At 52.3% G+C, this 27,485-nt stretch overlaps 1 protein-coding gene across 9 annotated transcripts; it reads left to right on the top strand.

The window, feature by feature from the left end:
* Window positions 1-1,461: 1,461 nt before the first annotated feature.
* FGD2 (FYVE, RhoGEF and PH domain containing 2) lies at window positions 1,462-25,573 on the top strand. 9 transcript variants are annotated; one of them, XM_047732520.1, is made up of 18 exons: window positions 1,462-1,696; window positions 3,533-3,634; window positions 6,761-6,995; window positions 8,551-8,631; window positions 9,336-9,484; window positions 10,976-11,132; window positions 11,354-11,492; window positions 12,014-12,072; window positions 12,303-12,449; window positions 13,159-13,254; window positions 19,482-19,561; window positions 19,646-19,676; window positions 20,104-20,196; window positions 20,793-20,927; window positions 23,615-23,761; window positions 24,316-24,462; window positions 24,628-24,723; window positions 24,817-25,573. In XM_047732520.1, exons 2-18 carry the CDS (start codon window positions 3,552-3,554, stop codon window positions 25,030-25,032), a joined length of 2,091 nt encoding a protein of 696 aa, XP_047588476.1. In that variant the 5' UTR covers window positions 1,462-1,696; window positions 3,533-3,551; the 3' UTR covers window positions 25,033-25,573. The 9 variants fall into 9 exon arrangements, with proteins under 9 accessions (XP_047588476.1, XP_047588478.1, XP_047588480.1 ...); XM_047732522.1 differs by lacking the exon at window positions 1,462-1,696 and adding an exon at window positions 3,046-3,092; XM_047732524.1 differs by lacking the exon at window positions 1,462-1,696 and having other exon boundaries at window positions 3,386-3,634; window positions 20,796-20,927.
* The last annotated feature ends 1,912 nt before the right edge of the window (window positions 25,574-27,485 follow it).

The following is a 27,485-nucleotide window of genomic DNA, read 5'->3' as shown; positions in this document are numbered from 1 at the left end:
CATGGTCAGCATTCTAGAGCCGTGGTTCGGCTCAGTTTGGGTGACATGGCACAGAGCCACCACTCAAGGTCCCATTCGAGACCTGGATGAAATGGCCGGGAAGGTTAATCAGAGCCAGACTGGGAGGGTCTGGAAGGCATACCAAGGAATTTGGGAATTTTTCTGGCTTGGAGTTGGCAGTGAAGGTGGGCCGTGCCTCTGGTGATGTCCTGAAGGTGCTGGGCGTCCTGAGGCTGAGGGGGGAGGGCAGGAAGACGTGCTTGTGGAGTCCAGGGGCAGGTTCTGAATGGGTGGTGCGGGCTGTGTGTCGCCGAGGCCACAGGGCCTGCATGGAGCCTCGGGAGGTACTGGCAGGTGAGGAACAAGTCAGGGAGGAGGAACAGCGAGGAGTTGAGGAAGTGGGGGGACCAGGGACACAGAGCCCTGGAGGATTGTTCTGGGTGTGGGCACCATGGCCCTCCTTCCTGGGCCGATGCAACTCTGATGGCTCCAGTGTCACGTTCAGAGTTGGGCTGTCAGATGTCCCTGTGCCCTCTCCCCACCCCACGGGAGGTGTAGGTCATGCGGTTTGAGCCTAGATTCCGCTCTAGAAGCCCAAGGTACTGGCAGCTGAGGGCTGAGACAAGCCTCTGGGCGCATTGTGTTGTATCTGTCCATTCCACAGGCCTCCTAAGGCCCTACTATGTTCCAGAGCCTGGGCTGAGCTGGGGATCCAGGCCTGAGGACCTGCCCTGCCCACAGGGAGCCCGTGTACAGTCCGGTGGGAGGCCGAGGAAGCAACTGGGTTCTGCAGTCTAGGGAAGAGGAGCACCAAGGAGAGTCCTCCCCAGACCTGGAAACGTCCAGGAAAAGCGGCAGTTAAAGATGGATCTGAGCAAAGCCCCTAGATTGAACCACATGGACAGGAAATCCAGGGGTCAGCCCTGCAATCAGCAAAGTCCTGACCGTGGGACCTGTAGGGCTAGTAACCCAGTGTCCTCTGAGCTGTATTGTGTGGGAAAACAAAAAGAATGAAGTAAACCTGTGAGTGGGAAGGGAGTTCATAAGTGGGACATTGTAGACTTTATTTGACTGTAGACTTTATTTGTCTAGACTTTATTTGAATCCTGATTTTTTTTTATTAAGTTATCTCTAACCCCAACATGGGTCTCGAACTCATGAACCCCGAGATCAAGAGTCACACATTTCACCGACTGAATCAGCCAGGGGCCCATAGCTCCAAATTAAAAAAAAAAAAAAAGAAAAGAAAAATGATGATGGATGAGTCTGCTCAGGCTGCCATAACAAAATACCACAGCCTGAGAGGCTGAAAAAGAGCATGAATTTATTTCTCACGATCTGGAGGCTTGAAGTTCCAGATCAAGGCACTCGCGGTGTTCTGTTTCCGGTGAGGTCTCTCTTCCTGGTTAGCCTCCCATGGCCTCCCCTCAGAGGGTGTGCAGGCTGTGGGGAGAAGTGGGCGTGAAGAGATTGCTCTTGTTTTTCTTAGAAGGCCACCAGTCCTTAAAAGGACCTTCTTCATATGACCTCATTTAAGCTTAATTACTTCTTAAACGCCCGATTTCCCAATACAGACACACTGGGGGCTAGGGTTACCAGATGAATTTTTGGGGAGGACTCAGTCCACTGGAGATGACATTTAGGAAGCAACTGGATCTCTGCTGACTCAGTTTTCGATTACATCAAGGAATTACTGGTAACTATCTCTTGGGGTATGGAAATGGTAGTACTGTCTTATGTATAGGCATATACATGTATGTAGCATATGTGTGTATGCATATAGGGAATAATATTACCATACATGGATGTGTGCGTGTAGTATATATATATGTTTCCTTATCTTTTAGATACACACCAAAACATTTATAGGAGCGATCATCTGACATTGAGTATTTGCTTCCAGATAAGGGGGAATGAATGTGGCTGCAAATGAGGCAGGACTGGCCATGAGTTGATGGTTGTTGGGTCTGGGTTATGGGTTCATGCAAGCGCATTATGTTATGCTGTCTACTTTTGCATGTGTTCTAACTTCTCCATAATAAAATGTGAAAACACTGGGGCACCTGGGTGGCTCTGTCCTTCTTGAGCATCTGCGACCTGATTTTGGTTCAGGTCATGATCTCATGGGCGGTGGGATTGAGTCCAGTCCCATTCTCCCCACCCCCCACCCCCGCCCTTGGGCTCTGTGCTCAGCAGGAAGTCTTCGTGAAGATTCTCTCCCTCTGCCCCTGCCCTCACATGCTCTCTCTCCCTTTCTCTCTCTCAAATCAATAAATCTTTAGAAAAATGAATAACTAAATACAATCTTAAAAAAGAAAAGAAGTGGAGAGGATTGGTGAAGTTTAGGGTTGGGGGAAGGAGTCAGGCATCTGCTAGAAGAAATTGTTCAGGCGAAGCTCTGAGCTGGTGGGGCAGGTGGGTGTGTGAGCCCCCGGGGGTTTACAGGTGCTGGGGCTTGAAGCTGTGCCACGCCCATCAGGGATCCAGATGACTAAGGCCCAGTCCCTAGGCTTTGAGGACAAAGATGAGTCTCAGTGGAGCACCCTGCTTCAGGACCAGTGAGACTGGAACCCATTGGGAGAGCCCTGAAGGGCCAGTAAAGTTGCAAGGGGGATTAGGAGATGGGCATTTGTTGTGGAAGGGCTGGGAGACCAGGTGGTAGGGGAAGCTTCCAGCAGAGACAACCCAGAACGCTAAGAGCAGGGCAGTCTGGGGATGACGCAACAAGAATCCGGGTTCTCAACCAAATCTCTGCTGGAATTGTAGGCAGCTCACCTTTGCTTTGGACATCTGACTTCTTTTGTGTCCTTACTGGGTGACTTTGGTCAGGTTACTTGACCTCTCTGATCCTCAGTTTTTTCTTCTGTGAAATGGAGGTAGTAATGGGGCTGCCTCATAAGGTTATTATGGGATTAAATGAGAAAATGCTTGTAAAGCACTGAAAAGAGTGTGCGTTAGCTGTTATTATCAGAGTTTCGGGGAGGAAGCTGCTCTCCCCTGGGGCAAGGAGGTGGAGACAGTAGCCATTAAAATGAGAGCCCAGATGGGGAGGTGAGAACAGCTCTGTACTCCTCCCTGCTAGCCCTTAACAGGTTTGTGATCTATTTTTAATTTGAAAAAAAGTGGTTTCCTCATAGCAGTGAGCCACTGGTCAGATGCAGAAAAGAAGTTGCTGAGAAAATTTCAAGTAAAATCCACTGGGCCTTATGAGAAATCGTGGCTGGTCAAGATCAGCCATGGGAGGGCTCCAGAAACTTCCTCTGGGTCCCGTTGCCCCCTTGGGAGCATAAGGTCAGATCCTATGAGGGAGGGTGGGGCCTGAGCAGGCTCCTCCCTCTTGGAGGAAGCACGGGCCTTTCCCCTTCGGGGCTGTGGCTCTGGGACCACTTCCTCCTTCCTATTCTGAAGCCAGGAGCAGGCCTACTGAGCCCTCTGGAAAGACCAGAGCTCATTCCAGGATGCCTTAGCCCCTCTGTGACCCCAGGTGAGGGTGGCTGAGGGTGCTGATTGGAGGCCTCCCGCCCTATTTCAGGGAGTAGCTGAGTACCACCATGGAGGCCTGCAGAATGGAGGGAGAGAGTAAGGAGAAGCTGGCATCTGTGTCCAGTCTGGCGACCGTGTTTGAAAACAGCAGGTATGGGGTGGTGGGGGTGGCAAGGGTCGCTAGGGCCAACCTGTGGGCTCCCTGTAGTTCCATTGTCCAGCCCGGGCCCCCCTCTGCCCATCTACCACCAGGCCTGAAGCACAGGCCCTCCCTCTCTCCATGGTTAAGGATCAGTACTCGGGCCACCTTGGCCCCCGACAGTGAGCAGTTCTCTCTCTGGGCCCATGCTAGACACCTCCTCCTGTCTGGGCTGTGCCTGGATTCCTGGTAGCATGGAGGAGTGTGGTCAGGCCCCAGGAGCTGGGCAACGGGGAGGGTGTGTGCAAGGATGTGTTGGGGAGAGTCCAGAGGTGTGTAGTTGAGTGAGTGTGGGTGGGCCCCACAGTGCTGGGGCTGCAGGACTCCACCCATTGCCTCTCCCTCAGAAATGATAGTGATGCTTATCAGACACTCTTTATAAGTAGGACAACCATATAATTTATCATTCCGATCAGGGCACAATTAAAACTGGAAGTGGATGCCATTAAATTTTTTTGGCGGAGGGAAGGGGGCGAAAGGAAAAGCTGAGACTGTACTGGGCGAACCTGGGTGGATCAGCAGCCTACGTTTGGGACACTGTTCTAAGTGACTCGTGTGACTTTTTTCATTTAATTATCTAACAGCCTCCGGAGGGTAGGTCTATTTGTAGTCCTACCTTCTGATGAGACTGTGGGTGTACAGAGAGGCAGGGAGGCTCAAAATGCTTCAGGTTCATGGATAGGGGCTCCCATCTGAAGGGAATAAAACTGGGCCTCATATGTGGAGGTTACTGGTGGCCCTGGCAGGGGCGGTGTGTGTGTGTGTGTGTGTGTGTGTGTCTGTGTCTGTGTGACATTAATCTACTCTGCAGGCTTTTCTTTTCTTCTTCTTTTTTCTTTTTTATTTTTTTTGAAGAATTTGATTTCTTTACTTGTCAGAGAGAGGGAGAAAGGGAGAGCACAAGCAGGGATTGCTGCAGTCAGAGGGAGAAGCAGGCTCCCCACCGAGCAGGGAGCCCGATGCTGGAACTTGATCCCAGAACCCCGGGATTATGACCTGAGCTGGAGGCAGATGCTTAACTGACTGAGCCACCCTGGGCATCCCCCTGCAGGTGTTTCTTAAACCTATCACTGTGTTAGGAACTGTTGTCGGTAGCATTCTCTGGAAATAGACTCTAAGGTAGAAATTTGCTTCAGTAGATTTACTGGGGATAGTTTTGGGGATGACACTTGTTGGGGCAGGATATAGCACTGGGAGAAGCTGAACTGTGTATACTTGCAACAGAGGCCTCAGCCTGTCCCAAGGAGCTCTGGAGCTGAGATTTCCATCAGGTTGTTCTATTGAGGCAAAGCCAGGGGTCTTTGTACCCCCACATGGACTAGTCATTGGATATGGACTTGACCTGGGATGACACAGTATCACCCAGGAACTGTAGTGGACACAGGAGCCAAAAGAATGATCCCTGCTGGGAGGATTTCTGTCTTTGGACATTAAGCTTATGGAATTACTGTGATGCCAGGTCACAGACAATAGATTTCCCAAGAGGAGCCTAGATTCTGTGCTGAGGGCACTCAGAGCAGAGAAAGACTTCTGTGGGCTTCGCAGTGGATGTGGCACAGATGTGGGCCTAGAAGGGTGGTTCATCTTCTTGAGCTCCTGACCTTACCCCGCCTCTCCCAGAGTTCTTTGCCAAGCACATTCTAGTTCAGCACCGAGGACAGCTCTAGGCACAACCTTCCTGGCCCACCGCCCACCCTTTGGAGTGTGGGGAGAGAGCACCACCCAACTCAACAGGCCAGGGATGCCCAGTGGAGACCCTTGGCATGTGTGCCAGGCCCAGGCAACACTGGGCAGGAGGAGGCAGCCCGCAGACCAGAATGGGGTCAGAGGAGGCCTTGTCTGCAGGGTGAGAGCCACCTGTTATCGGGTGAGGGGCCCCGTGCCAGCAGCCTTGGCTTTGGCTTTCTTGTGAGGTCTCCCCAGCACCTTAGCTGATCTGAAACTGAGGGGTGAAAAGGAAACAGAAGCTGGCCTGGGGCACTTGGAAGGAAATGCAGAAGCTGAAACCAAATGTAGAACAGAAAGCCTGAGACCCAGCTATTTCCATGGGCTGAGGAACCAGGCACCAGGGTGCCAGACAAGGGTGGAAGAGCCCATGGGGAGCTGTGAGGACTGGTTTCCAATCCTCTCTCTACCACCAAACAGCTGAGGGACTCGGGCGGACATGTTTACCCTCTGGACCTGCTTCTCCTTAACTCAAATGGGGAGGGGCAGTTTAGGGTGAGGTCTCAGGAGCCAGCATGCCTGATCTGGATCCCATCTTTGTCACCCCTAGCTTTGTCACTAATGCTCTCTGTACCTCAGTTTTTTTAGCTGCAAAACCAGGGTCATGAAAACCTTTCTCAGAGTTTTGGAGACTTTGTACATGTCTGGTCTCTCCATCTACCAGCCTGTTTGTCTCATTGCAAGCCTTTCCATACCAGAGAGAATGGGTATAGCCCAAATCGTGGGATATATTCAGTGAGGGTGGCCTCTTTTATCTAAAGAGTTTAACTAGCCTCTGGACCTTGTAGTAGGATAAACACACACAAAGCTACCCTTCAAGAGGGCATTCCTGGAGGAACAAGGAAACTGCTTCCAGACTGCCTTTCCCCTGCCACTGGAGATGTAAAGGGCACGGTTCCCATGGAAAACCCCAGCTTCAGCAGCTCTACCCTCCCTGTAGAGTGTTCCATGGCTCCCACTTTCTCTCCATATATAAGTTACTCAGATTTCAGGGTCTTTCCTGCCACAGAGACTAAAAACAGAGGTGAGATGTACAGGTGAGGGTGATCTGGGGCCACTTAGAAAGCACTGCATACAGATGAGGGGTTCCTCACTGCATTTTAAAGAGGGAAGTATGTCGTTCTCCAGAAAACAAAACAAGTCTAAGCTGACTCATTCTGAAGACTGGAGTTCCCTCCAAGAAGATGTTGGGGAAGGAAGTGGATGTTTTACTTAGCAAATTCCTTCTGAGTGCAGGGGCCACTTCATGCCTGTGATTTGCATTAATATTACCCATAATCCCCACCAGGGAAGTGCTATCCTTCTTCCTATTTTATAGCCAGGAAACCCTCAAATCTGTTTTGTTCACCTCAGAACTCCAGGTGCAGCATCCAGAGTCTGCAAGCTGGAGATCGAACATCACTGCCCTGGGGGCAGGGCTCCCCCACCTGCAGAGCCATGGAAGGAGCCCAGCCTTGGGGAGACCCTGCAGAGGTCCGAGCCCAGGATGGTTAGCAGGCGGTACCTGAGCTCCCTGAAGAACAAGCTGTCCAGTGGGGCCTGGAGGAAATCTTGCCAGCCTGGGACCCACGCTGGGCTAGGGACACAGGTGCCTGAAGGCTAGAGCAAAAGTGGGGACCTGGGGGGACCCCTTCACTGACCTCCTCCCAGAAAATTCTCTCCCAGCCAAAGCCAGCACTTCCCTAGGCAGGGGTCTTGTGTAACCAGAGATCAATTGACAGCTAGATTCTCTCCTCTTAATGGCCTTTGGTTAATGCCTACAGCGTACCCCACTGTTGGCATCATTCCCTGTGCCCCTCTCTGAGGGAGTCTTTTAGGCAAGGACATGAAAACTCGGACAGCTTAAAGAACTTGTCCGAGGCCACGCAGCTTAGAAGGGTCTCCATTTTGTGAACCGGTACCCTTCCCGGGTGTGGCCTCAGTTTATCCACCGAAGAAGGCAACAATTCCAACTAGAAATAGAGGCTAGTGCTAATGCTGCCGTTAGACTGATCCTGGATGGGTCACCTGCCCAGTTTGGGTGTCGGTTTGATTGTCTGTGGAGTTCAAGGGCTAGGGTGCATGACCCTGTACACCCTGGAGCCAGACCACCAGGGGTCATGCCCCAGCTCTTCTGCTTTCTAACTGTGTGACCTTGGGCAAAGCACTTGTAAAGTGCCTCTTTGTGCCATTCCCTCATTTATAAAATGGGGAGGGTGATCATGTGGTGGCTGAGTACAATTTATTATTTCTCACAAATCTCTGGGTTGACTAGAATGCTCCCTAATGGTTCTTCTATTGGTCTCACTTGGGGCTTGTGTTAGCTAGCTTGGGGCTGCCATGACAAAATGCTACAAACTGGGCGATTTACCGGACATAGATTTCCTTACGATTCTGGAGACTGGAAGTCCAAGATCAAGGTGCTGGCAGGGTGGGTGTCTGGTGAAGCCTCTTGTCCTGGCTTATCAATGGCTTTTGTCTCACTGTGTCCTATGCACATACTCTCCTGGGGTCTGTCCCTACTCTTCTAAGGACACCGGTCCTGTTGGATGAGGACCTCACCCTTATGACTTCATTTAACCGTAATTATCACCTCCAAGGCCCTATGTCCAAATATAGTCGTATTGGGGCTTTAGACCTTCAACGTATGGATTTGGGGAGGGGGACACAAGTCAGCCCATGATAGAGTTTCTTCCATGACTGCAGTCAGATGGTGACCAGTGCTGGAATGCCCAAGACAGCTCAGTTCTCAAGCCCAGTGCCTGGGCAGGGACAGTAGAAGCTGGGTTCAGCTGGGGTGCCGGCACAGCTGGGCCCTTGGCTCTCTCTCTATGAGTGAGGTCTTTGGGCCTCTCCTTTCAACGTGGCCTCTCCATCAGGGCAGCCAAATTTCCAGATGCGGTGGTTCCTGGCTCCCAAGAGAGCATAAGCTTCCAAGAAGTTTCCAGACCTTTTAGGCCTTTGGACCAGGTCTGGCACAGCCCCACTTCCTACCCCACTCTTTGTTAAAGCGATCCCAGCGCCAGCCTAGATGCACTGTGGGAGGGCATGAGTGCTGGGAAGTAGGCGTTCACTGGGACGTCTTTGGAGACTACACCCAGGGTCCCCATCAGAGGAGACCAAAGCTGTCTCTCTCCTTCTCCTCCCCCTTGACCTGCCTGCAGGAGCCTGAGGAAAAGAGGATCGTCCAGGAGCTCCTGGAGACAGAGAAGGCCTATGTGGCCCGCCTCCATCTGCTAGACCAGGTCAGGGGCCAGAATACTGCCCTGTCCTGCTCTGAGCCCCAGCACCCAGTTCTCCTCTCCCCACCTTCACTCTCCCTTGTGTGTACCTCACTGGCGCTGAGAGTTAGGACCTGGCATGTGATTCGAGGAAGTCTCAGTCTTTCACCCCCATTGGCTGGAGTTGGGGCAGAAATGAGGATTTAGGGAACTGACGCCACCTGCCATTCCAGCCCTGGTGCCCAGGCCGGCACCTTGCATATAGCAGAGTGCACGTGGCCTTCCCTGCCGTGCAGAGAGTCCTCATCTATCACCCCCACACCCAACATCCTCACTGCTCCTAGACTTCACACGTTCTTAAGAAGCCCCAAGCCTGAGGGTTAAATATTTGTGCATTTGGAGCACGATCCTTAGCTTGGTAAAGTCCAGGACCTTGACCGACACGAGGTGGGCCCATTTCTGACATTCATCAGCTGCCAGCCCCCGGCTAAGTCCCTGAGCCTCTAGGCCTTCGTTTGCCCATCTGTAAAGTGGGCAGAATACAGCCCTTTCTGTCTCTTCCTGAGGCTGTTTCGAGGATGATGGGAGGCTGAAGAGGTGAAAGCATCCCCCAGACCACAGAAGGGCCCAGAAAGCCCCCAGGCTGTGCCTGTCTCTGCCTGGGCCGGTGTGCGGGGGGTGGGGCTCTTCTCGGCCACGGACCGAGTGACCGGCGGGCGCGGCTGCAGGTGTTCTTCCAGGAGCTGCTGAGGGAGGCCCGAGCCAGCAAGGCCTTCCCCGAGGACGTGGTCAGGCTCATCTTCTCCAACATCTCCTCCATCTACCAGTTCCATGCACAGTTCTTCCTCCCGGAGCTGCAGCGGCGGCTGGATGACTGGTGAGAGGTCCTCCGTGAACACCCGAGCCCCCATGGCCACAGCCAAGGCCGGGACAGGGTGCAGACCCCTGTGGCACTGGCTTTGGCCTCTTCAGACCCCTGCTGTGTGTCCATGATGGTCTCCTCCCCTGGGCTCAGTCTGTGCTCACAGTAAGGGGCTTGGACACGTGGGTGCTAAGGGGCTGTGTGTGTGTGTGTGTGTGTGTGTGTCCTGGGGAAGGGGGTGTGTCGGTCCCCAGCAGGCTGAGGGACTTCGGAGCCAGTGGAAAGAGGCAGTGCTAACTGAGGGCTTCTGGCATGCTCCGCTTTGGGTTTCACACTTAATGAACTCACTGATTCTTCAAACCCATCTCCTGTGTGGTGATACAAGGAACTGTCTTCATTTTCAGAGATGACCACTGAAGCATTTGGTGGAGGAATTACTTGCTTTATGTATTTTGCTAAAGAAATGCCAGGAGGACTGGGGTGTCCTTTAAAATTCTTCAACAAAGAGAAATGTCCATAGTTGTTAAATTCAGGGTCAGATATATAGGGTCTCATTATTATATTCTTTTTCCTTCATGACGGCTTAAAGTTTTTCGCAATAAAATGTGGGTTGGTTTTTGTTATTTTTATTTTATTTTGAAGATTTTTTAAAAAGATTTTATTTATTTGAGAGACAGAGAGAGTGAGTAGGAGGGAGAGGGAGGGAGAATCTGAAGCAGACTCCACTCTGAGCTCAGAGCCAGACAAAGGGCTCGATCCCATGACCCTGAGATCATGACCTGAGCTGAAACCAGGAGTCGGACACTTGACCAAATTCACCACCTAGACACCCCTGGGTGTTTTGTTGTTATTGTTTTAAAGATGGCCCTATGCCTACCACCATTCCTGTTTTTTTCCAATGGGAGAATGGAGATACAGAGAGGTTAGATGACTTGTCCAAGAATACACAGCTAGAGTAAGTGGAACAGTTGGGAATCAAACTCAGGAAGGCCAGCTTCAGGGACTGTCGGGCACCTCATCGCTCTGCTGTCACAGCCCCTGGGCTGACCTTCAGGCCCTACCACGATATGACCCTGGATACGTTCTTACCCCTCTGGGGCTGTTCTGTCATCTCTAAGATGGGCCGATGACCACTCCCCACAGAGGTGTGAGAATTAAATGGGGTGAGACCCATGGCATGTCTTGGAATGGTGCTTGGCTTCTGGCCCTTGCTGCCATTACGTCAGCTGCCTCAAGTGGTTTCAGGATGTGCGGTGGGGGCCCGACACTATGCTGGGCCTTCGGGTGGAAGAGAACAGCATCTGCCCTCGGGGCTCAGAGTCTGAGGGGGCTGGACCCCACACATGTGGGTGAGGGTGATGAGCCCCCATGCCTGCACCCAGAAGTGCAGTGGAAGGACTGTTTTTGGGAGTTGTGTGCTTCAGAGAGCCTGGCCTAACCTGACCCTGCCTGAAATCAAGAGAGGAGGTCCTCAGGCTGAAGGCAGTACGGGTGGCCCTCTTCCAGGACAGCTACCCCCCGCATCGGTGATGTCATCCAGAAACTGGCCCCATTCCTGAAGATGTACAGTGAGTATGTCAAGAACTTTCAGCGAGCGGCTGAGCTGCTGGCCAGCTGGACTGACAAGTCTGCCCCCTTCCAGGAGGTGATCACCCGCATTCAGGTGAGGCTGGGCAAGGGCTGGGGCCGAGCCTGCACCACCACCCTGGTGGGTACTGGCTCAGATTCCCCAAGGGATCTGGGGCACCTCCCGCTCAGCTGCTTGCACAGGCTTCCCACGCCAGTCTGCCCCACCCACTCCCCCCCTCCCCGACCATCTCAGCAGCCCGCTCTGCCCTTCCCCACTCTCAACCCACACTGTTCCTCCTCCCATCCCTCCCCAAGAGCAGCGAGGCCTCCGGCAGCCTGACTCTGCAGCACCACATGCTAGAACCTGTGCAGAGAATCCCACGCTATGAGCTGCTGCTCAAGGAGTACGTCCAGAAGCTGCCAGCCCAGGCTCCAGACCGGGCCGATGCTCAGAGTGAGGATACCACCCTGGGGGATCCACGGGGCTAGGGAGGCCTGAGCCACTTCCCTTTATTGACTGAGCACCCCATCAGCTATCAACATTGATTGTTGGTACTTCCTAGACGTTATCTATACCATTAGCCATTTTTTATAGCCACTAAGGCCCAGAGAGATCAAGCAACTTGCCCAAGGTCACACAGCCAGAAAGGAGCAGAGTTGGGATTTGAAACTATGCCTATATTATACCAAAGCCTGTGCTCTTTCCACAGCACCCTCTGGGTCTGGCTTGGTTTGGGGAGGAATGACTTGGTCACAGAAGCCCAGTGTCTAAGCCCTATCTTTCAGTGGCTTCCAGTCTCTCAACTCTGGGTGAGAAATGGCCTCCGTCACACAGTCATCCCGTGTGCTGGCCAGGCTTCTCCTACATACTCATAGCAGACTCTCGGGCCTCTTTGTTAAGGCTTAAGGACTTTCTGCCTCAGCCCCCAGCTCCACATTTTCAGGAGATAATTCTGGCTCTGTGCCCTCCTTCAGAAGCACTGGACATGATCTTCTTGGCTGCTCAGCACTCCAACGCAGCCATCACTGAGATGGTGAGCAGCTGGCCCTCAGGGGTGGGACCAGCAGGCATCCCCAGGGGCCCTGTACCTCCTCCCTGCAGCTCTCAGCCATACCCACCCCAGCCGTCTAGGTCTCTATCCACTCATCCCCTCAGCCTCTGCTGTCCTCCCCCTCACCTCCCATCCCTGTCCACACAAGACAAACCTTCCAGAAGCAGGTGGGCCCTGCCGGGCCTTGGCTGAGGGTGCTCCCCCTGTCCCAGGAGCGGCTGCAGGACCTGTGGGACGTGTACCAGCGCCTGGGCCTCGAGGATGACATAGTGGACCCCTCCAACACCCTGCTCCGCGAAGGTCCCGTCCTCAAAATCTCCTTCCGCCGCAGTGACCCAATGGAGCGCTACCTTTTCTTGGTACAAGAATGCTAAGTGGCCCTCTCCCCCTGCCCTGGAGAGGGCGGTCCAGGGGCCACTCCCACCAGGTCCTGCCTGCCTCGTGTCTGCCTGGCACCGCGGGAGAGGCAGGGAAGAGCCTGCTTCTCTGTGCGTTATTGCTTTGGCACCCGGTGACTTTAGAAAAGTCACAGGCTAGGCCTCAGGATTTCCAACTGAGGGGTTCCTCAGGTAGGACCTAAGAAGCAACAGAGGCTGAATTGGAACCCAGTCTGTTTGGCTCCAAACCTTGCGGCATTAAACTGCTCTAGGAACTTTAAACATTAAACTTGCTCGAGGAATGCAAAGCAGGAGAGAATCAGGTTAGCTGGTAAGAAGAACTACCCAGATTGGCACTCACGAAGCCGGGGGGTTCTCCTGGAGATCTGGCAACTGGTCCTTCCTGGAGGTCTGGAGGAGGGAGCTGTAATGTCCCATGAGGCCCTGCAGCCCTGAGCCCCCATGAGAAAGGCCTTGTAAGTCTGAGGCCCACAGACAGGGCGACTCTTGAGTGACCATCCTCATCAGATTGGAGGCCAGATAGACAGCCCCTTCCTCATCACACCTGCGACTCCTGGGAGCTGACCTGGAGCCTGGCAAGAGGAGAGGGAGGCGCAGGGTTGCTCCAGCTCTGCCTCCCCGTCCTTCCTGCCCTGCCACTACCCACTCCCTCACCATTCCTTGTCTCCGGCAGTTCAACAATATGCTGCTCTACTGTATATCCAAGGTCATCCAGGTGGGCTCCCAGTTCCAGGTGAGGACCCGCATCGACGTGGCCGGAATGAAGGTGAGAGGCACCCTGTCCCCTGACAGCGCCAGGCTTCTTCCTGAGGCTGGGATCGAGTATGGGGAATAGCAGCAGGGTCGGCCGGGTTCTCAACCCAGGAACCCAAATCTGGAGATCCTGGGCTAACATGGTGGGAACGTTTTGGGGTAGGAGCTCTCCCCTGTTGGGGTGCACAGGCCTGGCCCACTCTTTGGGACAGTGCCCTCCCTGGCCTGACCTCTCTCTGCTTTCCCTATCCACTGCCCCAGAGCGCTAACAACTTTAATATGTGCATGAGGCCCTGGGAGTCTTGCGAAAATGCAGGTCCTGATGCAGTTGGTCCGGGGAAGGACCTGAGACTCTGCATTGCTAACCAGCTCCCAGAGCTGCTACCGCTGCAGGCCACAGGCCACACTTGGAGCGTAAAGGTCTACATGGTCAGCTCCACCGCTGGACTGTGTGTCCCCAGCCAGAGATGGCCACAAATGCATGGGGACAGCAACCCATAAATAGTGTCCACCGACTGGCTGGTCCCTGTGGATTGGGCCCTGCATCACCCCATCAGACTCTCATGTATCCCTATAGTGGAGGAGTTGTTATTTTCCTTTGCCTATTTCTTTTAAAAATAACACTTTTTTACTTTAAAGCATAGATAATACACATCCCCAAATCAAATATAAAAAGTGCATTCAATGAGAAGTCTCCTCCCCACTCTAACTCCTAGTTCTCTTCCAGGAGACAGACTTTTTGCTTCTTCGAAGGCCTTCTGGAGGTAGTCTTTGCAGGCACCAACTAATAATATATTTATTATTGCTTCTTTACTTACGTTTCACATAAACAGTGAAACCATTTTCCAGAGACACTGTTCTCCACTCTGCTTTTTTCACTAAGTGCTAAGTTCACTAAGTTCACTCCAGGCTAAGTCTGGTGATCGTTCATGTCAGGACATTAGAGTGGCCTCACCCTTCGGTGGGTAGCTGTAGGGTATTCCCGTCTGTGCAAAGTACTGTAACCCATTCAGCTAGCCCGCTACTGAGGGACAGCTAGTCGTTCCCTGTGAATAACTACAGAGGAATAACCAGGTACATGCCTGCGTGTGAGTCTATCTGTAGTTAATCCCATCAAAAAAAAAAAAAAATCCGGAAATAAACTGTGGCACATCTAGACAATGGAATATTGTTCGGTGATACAGAGAAATGAGCTACCTAGCCATGGAAAGGCAGGCGGGAAACTTAAGTCAGTGCATTTTTGCTAAGTGAAAGAAGCCAATTTGAAAAAGGCTACACGCAGTGTGGTTCCAGCTGTCAGACACTCCGGAAAAGGCAAAACTATGGAGACCGTAAAAAGCTCCGTGGTTTCCAGGGGTTAGTGGGGAGGGAGGGACACGCAGGTCGGGGGATTTTAAGCGCAGCGAAGCTGTCTCTTGCTTCACTGGAGTGATATTTGGCCAAACCCCCAGAATGTACAACACCAAGAGTGAATCCTAATGGGAACTGCAGACTCTGGGCGATCATGACGTGTCCATGGAGGTTCATCAGTCCTCACACATGTCCCCCTCTGGTGGGGGATGTTGATAATGGAGAGGTTCTGAGTATAGGGGTGCAGGAGTGTATATGGGAAATCTCTGTATCTTCCTCTCCATTTTGCTGTGAACCTAAAATTGATCTAAAAAAATTAAGTCTTTTTTTTTATTAGTTTCAGGGGTAGAATTTAGTGATTCATCAGTTGCATATAACACCCAGTGCTCATTCCATCAAGTGTCCTCCTTAATGCCCATCCCCCAGTTACCCCATCCCCTACCCATTTCTCCAGCAATCCTCAGTTTGTTCCCTATAGTTAAGAGTCTCGTACAGCTTGTCTCTCCCTCTGTTTTCATCTTATTTTATTTTTCCTTCTCTTCCCCTATGTTCATCTATTTTGTTTCTTAAATTTCACATGAGTGAAATCATATGATATTTGCTTTTTTCTGACTGACTTATTTCGCTTAGTATAATACCCTCTAGCTCCATCCCCATCGTTGCAAATGGCAAGATTTCATTCTTTTCCATGGCTGAGTAATATTTCAATATTATATATATATTCAATATATGTATTTTATATATATATGTGTATATATATATATATATATATATCTCACATCTTCTTTATCCATTCATCTGTCGATGGACATCTGGGCTCTTTCCATAGTGTGGCTATTGTGGACATTACTACTATAAACATCCGGGTGCAGGTGCCCCTTTGAATCACTATGTTTGTATCCTTTGGATAAATACCCAGTAGTGCAATTGCTGGGTCGTAGGGTAGAACGATCTCTAACTTTTTGAGGAAGCTCCCTACTATTTTCCAGAGTGGCTGCCCTGATTTGCATTCCCACCAACAGTGTAAGAGTGTTCCCCTAAAAGTCTTTTGAAAGGAAACCGAGGCCCAGAAAGGTTATAATTTGCTTGGGGTCACACAGCAAATCTTGGTTTGAGCAATCATACCAGGTAAAACAGAGTCCAGAGTCCCTGGACCTAATCACCCTACTGGACTATCTCCTCTTTAGGCTTCAGCTCAGAGGCGCAAAGCTTATGCAGAATTGCAGGCATAGTCGAGTAAGTCAGGGTGGGGGGGTACTTTCTTGACAACTTTCTGATCCCTCCTGAGCTCCAGTGTGTCCTGAAGGCTGGGGCTGGGAGAAGCGGAGGTCAAGTCCGGCTGATCTTGGTATGCTTCCATTTCTCCCATCCCGTCTCCCTGTCACTGCCCGCCCCCCCAGGATCTGCCCCAGGAGCGAGGTGCAGGTAGGAGTTGAGCCAGGTCCCTCAGTCCTCTGGAGAACCCCTGGGCCTCTGAGAGCCCTCAGCAGGGAGGACCTTGTCTTGCTCCTGACTGGGCTCACATGGCATTTGGGGCCCAATCAAGGGCCCAAAAGTGGGGTGCAGCTTGAGCATGATGAAGTCCAATGGGGGGAACCTGGGCTCCCTGTGGGGATTCTAGCCTCCTCCCCACACCTGAGCTGCCTGTAGTCTTTTACGATTGTAACCCTTCACCCCGTGGCATCCAACTGCCCTTCCTGAGTGGTCAGAATGTCCCAGCTGCAAGGGTGTGTGCAGGCTTGTAGGTCTGGGAGCCTTGGTGAGTGAGACTGAGAAAGGCAGGTTTATGGAGAGCAAAAGACAGACAGAAATGGAGATAGGCAGCCCTGTCTTAGGGCTGGCAGAGACCCAGGTGTAGAAAAAGAGAGGCGGAGATTGACAGAAAAGCCAAGAAATAGAGAGATCAACACAGAATCCTAAAGAGAAAATACACAGAGACAAGACCGAGAGCATCAGTGCGTGCCGAGTTCCTGGCTCCTGCCAATCCCAGTGAGCACATTTCCTGCACAGAGTGTCGAATGCTCCAGCAGCTGCCCGGCACCTTCTCCTGAAGGGCCCAGGCTGGGCCAGGGCAGCGCAGTCTACCTGCCCGCCATCTGCATGGGAGCCATTTCCCAAGTCTGCAGTCTGAAGGTAGGTCTGGCCTTTGACCACCATGACAGTTCCCACTGGCCTAGGACCCTCTGGCCTCCTCCTTTCTGGATAGCAAGGAGGCCTAGTTCTCAGCAGCTGATTCTCCCAAGGTCCAAGTTGGTCCTAATGTTGTGCCATCCCGCCCAAGGCCAGCCTGGGAAGAAGGAAGGGATGCAGGCACATACACACCTGGAGTCTCCATGTACAACTGTGTAGGTTGGGCTCTGCACAGGCACATCTCATCCAAGCAGACATTGTGGACTGTTTACTTACAATTCTCATTGTCCGGCAGATGGCAGTCAAGTGTCTCGTTCCAACAAAATCTGAATATTATGCAGTTTGCCAACAGATGTCAGTAAAGTGTTTTGAAGAAGGGGTGTCTCTTTCTAATTAGCTCAAAGGCACTGTATGGGTTAGCAGGGCCCTGAATGGGCCCAGACATGGGGAGTGGTCGAGACTGGGCACAGCAGACCCCGGAAATATCCTCTAGAAGCTTTCCTCCTGCCCTTCTAAAGAGGGGGGTTCTGGCTCCTCTGGTTCCCCTTCTTTTCTTTCTTTCTTTCTTTTTTAAATACTTTATTTATTTGAGAGAGAGAGACACACACAGCGAGAGAGGGAACACAAGCAGTGATAGTGCAAGAGGAAGAAGGGGGCTTCCGACCCAGCAGGGAGCCTGATAGGGGGCTCAATCCCAGGGCCCTGGGATCATGACCTGAGCCGAAGGCAGAGGTTTACTGACTGAGCCACCCAGGTGCCCCTGGTTCCCCCTTTTCTATTAAAAGCGTCACATTTCTTTTTATCTCTGGGCTCTAAACCATAGATTTCTCTTTTCTTTCCCTCCCCTCTTTCCCTCCCCAGTTAGTCGTGGAGTCTTGCCAGATTTCCCCATATCGTCCCCCAGAGAGAAAGCTTCTTGCTTCCCAGGTGCAGGCTGGTCTGTTCCCCCCAGATCCAGCCCTTCTCTGCCCCTTGCACACAGCCGCTAGAGTGACTTTCCCAAACACCTCTTTCTACATCACAGGAGCTTCTCCATGTATCAACTCTCAGAGCCTCCCCATTACCATGGATTCAAGTCCAAATCACATCAGGCACCTTCTAGAGGGAACAGACCAACTCTGTGGCCCAAAGGGTAGAGCAGCCCTAACATGAGGAAGGACATACCCAGAGTCAGTTTTCCTGGGACACCGTGGGCCGGCCTGAGGGTGTGCAAAGGCCTGGTCGCCACAGGGCAGGGAGCCAGCAGAAAGCCTCAGGTAACAGGTAGAACAACAAGGTTCCCCACACCAGAACTCTTGTCTACATATTAGTTTCCCCCTGTGACTCTTCACTCTGGGAGAGGTCTACGTTTACGGGACTCTGGGGTGGGGTGGAAATAGATGTTCTTCCGCCTTCCCATGGGAGGCCAAAACCCTGAATTCAAACCCTCATTCTGTCCTTTAGCTGCTGTGTGAGCTCAGGCGGGTCTCTTGTCCTCTCTGAACCTCCATCTCCACATCTCCTAAATGAGGGTGGTAGCATCTCCCTCCCAAGATTACTGTGAAGATTTTCTTTAACTTTTTCTTATGGACAGTTTAGAGCCAAGAAAGTAGCTCAAATAACTTGTGTACACTCATCACCAGATTTCAGCTATTGTCAACTCAAAGCCGGTCTTGTTTCCCCAACATCCCCCTCCTATTCCTCTTTCCACCGGATTATTTAAGAGCAAAGCTCAGGCCCATAATCATTTCACCTATAAATACTTCAGTATGTGTCTGAACGAGATAAGAACTTTTTTTTTTTTGCTATAAAAGGTGACAACAGGACCATTATCACATCTAGCAAATTAATACTAATTATTTAATAATACTAAGATCCTTTGGTTTTCTTTGACGTGTAAATGCCTTCTCACAGCTGATGTGTTTGAATCATTTGGGATGTGTTTCTGACATCCCTTCTAATCAATTACACATCCCCTCCTTCTTCTTTTTTCTCATGTTTTAATTGAAGCAATCAGCTCATTCTCTGGGAGCATTTCTCACAGACTGGATTTTGCTGACTGCACCTCTGAGGTGTCACTCAACATGTCCCATGGCCCCCTACATTTCTTGTAAATTGGCATCTAGCCTAGAGGCCTGACCAGATTCGGGTATGCGAGACCAGGGCTGGCTGCCACTGCCCTCAGGAGGAGTGTCGCAGCTAAGAATTAGGGTTGATTGGAGGGTTCAGCAGTACGTGTTAAATGAGAACATGTATGGGGAGCCCTGAGCTCAGTGGCTGGCACATAGTAAGCATTTCTCACCGGCAGACTTCATGATGGCCATGGACTTGAGATTCTCAGACAGGGGAACGGTGAAAGACAGGAAGTCGGGGGAGATGTCTGTCAGATCTCTGGATTGGGCAACCAATTTCTTCCTTCACTGTATGGGATGAAGAGTCTTATTCTAGGCCTTAGGTCTGCTCTTGAAAAAGCTGTGTCCCCAAACCCAATTTATGACCCAATTTCCATCTTTGGTGAATCCTTTGTTGGAAACTGTCACTCCTACCTCACACAGAGTCAATTTAGCTGCCGCTGAAATTCTAGGAACCTTGACATCCTGTTTGCTCAGGTGCATTTACTTGGCTCCGAAGATTTTGTGAGGCCATGGAGAAGGTCCTCATACCTGTCCCTCAAATTCGAATTGTTCCTTGGGCGCAATCCACCTCCATCCACCCCACGGTGCCTGGAGGGACGGGGTGTGACAAGTCTGAACAAGTCATCTCCCTCTCATTCCCGAGCAGGTGCGGGAGCTGACTGATGCGGAGTTCCCCCACTCCTTCCTGGTGTCAGGCAAGCAGCGTACTCTGGAGCTGCAAGCCCGGTAGGCATGGAGCTGGGGGCTGGGCCAGGCGGGAAAACCGGGAGTGGCTGCTCTCCTCAACACCTGTGTTCACTTTCCGAGCAGGTCCCAGGAGGAAATGATTTCCTGGATACAGGTACCAGAACATTCCAAGGCCCCTAGGGTTCTGAACCCAGCCTACCCACCCAGGCCAGGGGTGGGGGGAGGGGGTGTGTGCGCACATGTGTGCACATGCATGTGCGTGTACACATGCCCAGCTGCTCCCTGTGCTTCCTCAGGAGTCGCTCTGTGTTGGTTTGGAATGAGACCTGAGTTGAAATCTTGCTGCCTTTCACTGACTAGCTGCGTGGCCTTGGGCAGGTCACATAATGTCCTTGAGGCTCAGTTTTCCCATCTGTAATCTGGGGCTAACTGTTTCTCCTCCCTTGAGTCAGCTGGGTGTGTTTAGAACCCAGCACCCAGCACTCAGGAGGCTTCCAGCAGTGTCTGTTGACTGAATGGGTGGATGGACAGAGGAGTGAGCCCTCCCTGCCACTCCCTAACCGCTTCCCGTGTCCCCTTAGGCCTGCCAAGCGGCCATTGACCAGATCGAGAAGCGGAATGAAACCTTCAAGGCTGCGGTCCAGGGCCCTGAGGGAGACACCCAGGAGCAGGAAGTAAATGAAGCCTTTGCCTCCCTCGAGGGAGCCACCAGCCTCACACAGGCGCATTCCCTCTCTTGGCTCTGCCCAACCCAGCCTGGAGGGCAGGGGAGTGTCACCCACCGGGACTGATTTAAAGGGACCCAAGAAAGTCCACCTACCCGCACATCAGAGATTCAGTGCCAAAGGTTCTCCCATTAGCAAAAATTTCCTTTGGGAGCCTCTCTATGCAATCCTCCCTAGGAAGGATTTCATGTCTGTGTAGCTCAGGCTGTGGGGGGAGGCAGGTTGGGGATGAAAGTGCCCATGAAGCATTAAGACCAAGGGAATGTGGGAGGTAGGTTGGGTGGGAGAGGGAGAGTGTCCGGGACTTGACTTCCACTCTGAGCTCCGAACTCTGGCTTGCTGGGTGTCTTTGCTGAGTCCCTTGGCATCTCTGGGCTCAGCTTCCTCACCTGTGCAAAGGGAGTCATATTAACTGATCCGTAGTATAGTCCTTGCCGGTTAGGTCGGCTTTGAGTGGAAGCCCCCAGGAAGCAGGTGGACAGAAGGCCCCTGGGCCTCTGGGCAGGGCCAGAAGGGGATCCTGAAGCCCCCACCCGACTGCCCAGCAGCTGCAGTCCGAGGAGCTGGGCCTCCGGGCACCACAGTGGGTCCGGGACAAGATGGTGACCATGTGCATGCGTTGCCGGGAGCCCTTCAACGCCCTGACGCGCCGCCGGCACCACTGCCGCGCCTGTGGCTACGTGAGTAGTGCCTCCAGCACCTGTCCCCTCACCTGTCCCTCATCTGCCTCCACCCTCCCAGCTCGGGGCCCCTCCGGTCTCCCCACCAACTCTCCTGGCCTGAACCCATGCCACCCAGGGGCGCTGGGTGCTAACTCGGGCCCGGATATGTGAGTGGCCTTGTTTGGATCTTACAATGTCCCCCTGCGACCCAGCGGCTTCTGTGATCCCCGTTCATGGGGAAGTGAGGCTCACAGGGCTTAGACGAGGTGCTCAAGACACCCTGTGAAGTGGCCCTGCGCGTTTACCTGTTCTTACCACTGCTTCCTGAGAGCCCCAGACCCAGCCCAGGGAGGTGATCTCGCAGTCCAGGTGGGACGTGCACCCAGCACCCCAGCAGCCCCATGCCCGTCCTCCCGTCTTCCTGTGCGACCTTGGCTCTCGGGCCCCTCCTCTCTGGGAAGTCCTTGGCCCTCCAGCACCTGCTCAGTTCTGCGGCTAACTGTGCCTCAGTTTCCTCGCCTGGACGGTAGGGATTATAATAACTACCTTCAGGGTGGTAGTGAGCTCCTCCTCCTTTCCTTCCTCAACAGTTTCGGGTGGGGCTCCCTCAGAGCAGCAGTCACCAGCTGATCGAGGAAGGAACCTGTTCCCTCCTCGTATCAGCTCAGGCCCGGTTACTTGAGGCAGATCCTGCTTTGCTTTTCAAGCACCCGCTGCACTTGGGCTGTTCTCTGTGGACCCAACAACCCCCTCAGTTTACTCTGCAAACAGAGAAGCCCTTTACAGCCTCAGTCTTTAATGACCTCCAGGAGACAGGAGACCAGCTGGGCAGATTGGGGCCGCTCAGGGAGGTGTCCCCAAAATGCACTGCATGGCAGTTGGGGCACAGAGTAAATTCCAAGGACTGGGAACACACCTGTGTTCAGACGAAAGTGAGGCGTTCTATCAGAGCCAAATAGAAAGGATCTGGGGATTAGCCACTGTTCTTGGGTGATTCACGTCTGCAAATAAGGGTTGAGTCAATTCACGATTGCAACTTGGTAAGTAGTTCCTAAAACATTATTTAAAATAGTTAAGAAATACAAAGAGGCGCAAAGAGTAACAATACCTGTGACCTTCAAGGTACAGGGAGGAAATATAACATTTTGACAACTGAATGAAATGTATGATCCTTGATTGAATCGTGGATGGGAAAAACAAAACCAGCCGCAGAGGCCCTTATTGGGAACTTCGGGGAAAATTTGATCACAAGCAGTAATCCTAGATGGATGTTAAATTTCCCAAGTGTGACCATGACATAATGAACAGGCAGGAAAATGCCCTTGTTCTTACATGACACCAGCTATTTATTTGAGGGTAGGGTACTACAATGACTGTGATTTATACTCAAATTGTTCAGGAAAAAAGTACATTGATATAGAGAGAGATAAAGCAAATGTGGCAAAAATGTTAACAATCGGAGAGTTTGGTGGGGACAGTATCATTGCAGTGTTCTTTTGACTTGTCCGTAGGTTTGAAATTTTTCAGACTAAAAAGCTGGGGGAGGAGAAAATAAATATACACTAAGATAAAAAAATTTAAAGCTCAATAAAATGAAATATTCCCAAGGTAGTTAAAGCCCCCTGTGTGGGGCTCTGTGAGATACCCCTGGCCCAATTTCAGGATTTCTCATGCCTGCGCCGACCTTTGTATTCTGTGAGTCATTTTTTCAGTCGTTTGGGTGCCGAGTTTCTGTCTCCCCACCTGCCAGACCGGAATCCTGGTGAGGGTGGGGCAGGCCAGGCCTTCTCCGGTGGGGCCCTCCCAGACCACGTGCTGTGTTGGCCACCCAGAGGAGCCCCCTCGTCTCTGTGTCTTGCCCCCCATATCCAACCCCACATCCTAGGCTCACGGTGACACCCCAGTCTCCCTGGAGGTTACACCCTACCCCCCCCCACCCCACATGCTTCTCTCTTGCCAGGCCTCTTTCTCCTGGATTCCTGGCATGATCTGGTCTGCCTGGGGGCTTTCTCCGCACTGGGCCAGCAGAGGGTGGGTGGGGGGCATTCCCCCCAATGCACATGACAGGTCTTCCTGGCAAAAACAACCCGCCCTTCATTTTTATATTAGAACACGCTTGACTCTAGGATTGCATGAATCTTAAAGCTAAACCATGGAACTTTAAATACCTGTCCTGTCCCAGGGAGGACCAGCTGCTGCCTGTGAGCAAAGGGGCCCTAGGCAAGTCACTGCCCCCCTTGCTATCGGGGGAAGATGGAAGGGCCAGCGCTGTCCACCTGGTGGGGAGGCTGGGACAATCAGAGGAGATGGCAGAGGGGGGAGAGAGCTTGGAGAAGTGAATTAGAGGCAGGGGTGTGTGCAGGGAAGCCCCTGGGATTACTAGCCGTCCTCACAAAGAGGGAATCAAGACACACCTGTAGGGGGGGTGCGGGGCGCAGCTGGGGGAAGCTCTTGAGCTCCCAGCTGGGGGAGCGCAGGGCCTGAGCTCTTCCCTGAAACCATGGCCTCCAGGCTGGGCCTCTGCCAGCACAGGGGACCACCTGTCTCTGCCTCCATTCCTCTCCTGAAGTTTGCTTTGTCTTCCTCCTGTCCCCAGGGCCTCTCATGCTCCCCACCATCTCCCAGGCAACAGTGCCAAGGCACCAGTGCAGCCCTCCCCTGCCTCACCTCAGGCCCCAAGCCCCTCCTTCCCCCTCCTCCCCTAGGTGGTGTGCGCCAAGTGCTCCGACTACCGGGCTGAGCTCAAATATGATGGCAACAGGCCCAACCGAGTGTGCTTCCACTGCTACACCTTCCTCACTGGAAACGTGCTCCCCGAGGACAAAGAGGACAAGAAGCGGGGCATCCTAGAGGTGAGCGCAGAGGGCCTCCACTCAGCAAGTGCTGGCCCTGTCCTTGGTGCTCAGGACCAAGCCAGCCAAGGTCACACTTGCCATCCTTCTCTCTGTCTATGGTCCTGGGGAAGTGGGGAAAGACCCCCCATGCCTTCCAGCTGAACACAGCTTCTGGGGTTCATGGCTGTGCCCTTCCACGGACCTCTGCCCACTTTCCAGTCTTCCCATTCCCTGCTCATTCCTTCCCCACCCAGGAGTCCACACAGCCCTCTCCCTGCTCAGGTCCCAGTTCTGTTCCCTGGGGCAACTCATAGGTGATTAGCCCTCCCAGCACTGCCCCAAGCTCAGGCTGGCTGGGGCTGATCACAGCTCTGCCACCCACCAGCTATGTGACCACAGGGCCCTAACGGGACCTCTCTGAGGCTCAGGGACAAATGACCCCTCCTTGTAGGGTTGCTGCAAGGACTAGAAATGGTCATTGTCAAGCCCCCGGTCCAGTGTCTGACATAGGGTGGGTGCTGCATTCCCCGACAGCCCTTCAGTCTCTCTCTCTCTCTCTCTCTGGTTTTTAGAAAGGGTCCACGACAGGGTCCGAGCAAAGCATCATGTGCAGCTTCCTGCAGCTGATTGGGGACAAGTGGGGAAAGAGCGGGCCCCGGGACTGGTGTGTGATACCCCGGGACGACCCCCTCGTCCTCTATGTCTATGCTGCCCCTCAGGTAATGCCACCCCCTGCCTCCCAGACCTTGGCCTTCTCATGGTATGTGTGTGTATGGGGGGTATTGTTGGCCCCATATGCCAGAGGAGGAAACTGAGACCCAGGGAGGATGTGGTTCCCTCCAGCCAGAGGGTTAGTGGCTCTCAGAGCTGGGCCTAGATTCCAGGTCATAAAAGCTTTGCCCAGTGGGCAGCCAGCCCTCCTCCACCGTGATGCCCTCCCACCAGTCCACCCTGCTTCCTGGGTGTTTGGGGAGCAAGAGGTGGGTATGTGGCTTTTACCTTCAAATTGGCTGTCCCACGTGCTGGGGCTGAGCAGAAAGACAGTGGCCCATGGCTCTCTCCTCCCCTCCCAGGACATGCGGGCTCATACCTCCATCCCCCTGCTGGGCTACCAGGTGACTGCGGGGACCCAGGCTGACCCTCGGGTCTTCCAGCTGCAACAGTCAGGCCAGCTTTACACCTTCAAGGCTGAAACTGAGGAGCTGAGGGACCGCTGGGTGAAGGCCATGGAGCGGGCGGCCAGTGGCTGGAGCCCAAGGGGGCCCAGTGATGGAGACCTGTCCGACTGACCCCCAGCCGACCACTCTCCCCTTCAGAGCCTGGCTCCTGCCTGGGGCTGACCCTGTGGCGTCTGTGATCCACTATTCCACGCTGAGCTTTCAAATAACCAATTTCCAGGGGCACCTGGCTGGCTCAGTCTGTAGAGCGTACAACTCTTGATCTTGGGGCCATAAGTTTGAGCCCTGTGTTGGGTATAGAGATTACTTTAAAAAAAAAAAAAAGAACTTTAAAAAACAAACAACCGATTTCTAGTCATTGGTACCCAGACGGTGTATCTTGATCTGGGATTCAGAAAATGTGGGTCTGTTCCTTTGGGGAGGGGGTGACCAAGTATCCCTGTTTGCCCAGGGCTGAGGGGTTTCCCGGGGTGTAGGACTTACAGTGCTAATACCTGGAAAGTCCCAGATAACCCAGGACTGTTGGTCACCAGTACGGTTCGCCACTGGGCTGTACATTAGCATCACCTGGGAAGCTTCAAACAAAACAAAACAAAACAATGAAGGGGCGCCTGGGTGGCTCAGTTGGTTAAGCGTCTGCCTTCAGCTCCGGTCATGATCCCGGGGTCCTGGGATTTGGCCCCACATCAGGCTCCCTGCTCAGTGGGGAGTCTGCTTCTCCCTCTCCCTCTGCCCCTCCCTGCCCCACTCATGCATGCTCTCTCTCTGTCTCAGATAAATTAAAAAAAAAAAAAAAAAAAACCTTAAAAAAAAAGATTTTTAAAAACCCTGAAAATTTAAAAAATACCAATGCCCATATCCATTACAAAGATTGTGGATTTCATTGGTCTGGGGTGAGGGAAGCATGGGAATGCTTTAGGAGTACCATCCTGAGTCTCAGCTTGGACTACCCGGATGAAGAAGAGAGCAAGCAAATTGGCAATGGTTGAGCACCTGTTGAGTGCCAGATGTGATAATAATCAGAATAATAAATAATAAACATCTACTGGGCTAGGCACTGCACTGGGTGTGAACTGGACTATCTCATTTCACCCTCAGGAGTTACAATCCCCATTTTCCAGATGAGGACACTGAGTCCCAAAGAGGTTTAGTTATTGGCTCCAGGTCCTACGGCTGGTGGGTGCCAGAGCCACGTCAAAGCTCTTTCCATCAGGCAAGCAGAGAGGGGAGGGGAGTGGAAAGAGGGAAAAGGTGGGAGGAGGAGGAGAGGGCAGGAACACGCTTGTCCTGCCCTGGGCTCCCAGGTGAGGCTGCTTTTCCCAGAGGGACCACTAGGGGGTAGCAGTGATCCCAGCGTGGGCCCTGACACCCTGAGCCCTTTCCATCAGGCCCGCCAGCTGGGCTCTGCCCTTAAAGAAGGCAAAACAGCGGGGACCTCTGGGTGGCTCAGTGGGTTAGGTGTTTGGCTCAAGTCATGATCTTAGGGTCCTGGGATCCGCCCGGCATCAGGCTCTGAGCTCAGGGAGCAGTCTGCTAACATTTCTTTTTTCCTCTGTCCCTCCCCATGCTCTCTCTCTCTCTCTCAAATAAATAAATAAATCTTTAAAAAAAAAAAAGGCAAAACGGATGAGCCATAGATCTTTGCTCCATTCCCGGCCCAACAGTTTGCCTGTGCCCAACCTGAGGCTACCTCCCTGCTGTAGGGTATTTTAAAAAGCCCAAGAAAACCTCATTGGCACAGTCTCTCTGGAACCAGCCCAGCCATGAGTTCGTTCTTTCATTCCACAAATATTTGTTGAGTGTCTTGATAGGAGCCAAATGCAATTCCTGTACTGTGGAGATAGCAGTGAATGAGACTGACGAAAATGTCTGCCTTCATGGCGTTTATATTCTTATACAACAAAATAAATACATCATCAGATGTGATGAGTGCTTAAATAGAGTGACAAATCATCCCAGACTTTCCTAGTTTTAAAACTGAAAGTTCTCAGGGATGCTTCCCTGGCTTAGTTTGTGGAGCATCCAACTCTTGATCTCAGGGTCGTGAGTTCAAGCCCCATGTTAGGTGTAAAGATCACTTAAATAAATAAAACTTAAACAAAACAAAACACTGAAAGTTCTCAGGTCCCAGGAAACACCTTGGTTCCAGGCAAACCAGAATAGTTGGTCGCCCTAGTGGAAGAAAAGAACAAGACAGAAAACAGAATGGGGTGTGTGTGTGTGTGTCTATGTTTATGTTTGTGTGTTTAAAGGAAAATTAAGGAAGTCCTCACTGAGAAGATGTTTGAACAATAACCTAAATAACCTTTAGGAAAGGGGCACCTGAGTGGCTCATGGGTTAAGCCTCTGCCTTTGGCTCAGGTCATCATCTCAGGGTCCTAGGATTGAGTCCCACATTGGGCTCTCTGCTCAGTGGGAAGCCTGTTTCCCCCTGTCTCTCTGCCTGCTTGTGATCTCTCTCTCTGTGTGTCAAATAAATAAATAAAATCTTTTAAAAAAATAATAAAAAAATAAATAACCTTAAGGAAAGAAGTAAGAAAGGAAGCCACACAGATACCAGAGGG

This window comes from Lutra lutra, chromosome 6, assembly GCF_902655055.1.
Source record: "Lutra lutra chromosome 6, mLutLut1.2, whole genome shotgun sequence".
Taxonomy (NCBI): domain Eukaryota; kingdom Metazoa; phylum Chordata; class Mammalia; order Carnivora; family Mustelidae; genus Lutra; species Lutra lutra.
The sequence above is the reverse complement of the archived record's forward strand: the minus strand, read 5'-3'. Positions and strand labels throughout refer to the sequence as shown.

Coding starts and splice junctions, on each gene's coding strand:
- FGD2 (XM_047732520.1), top strand. CDS start 3,552: ATGGAGGCCTGCAGAATGGAGGGAGAGAGTAAGGAGAAGCTGGCATCT. Junction 11,493..12,013: donor AGACCGGGCCGATGCTCAGA/GTGAGGATACCA, acceptor GCCCTCCTTCAG/AAGCACTGGACATGATCTTC. Junction 12,073..12,302: donor ACGCAGCCATCACTGAGATG/GTGAGCAGCTGG, acceptor CCCCTGTCCCAG/GAGCGGCTGCAGGACCTGTG.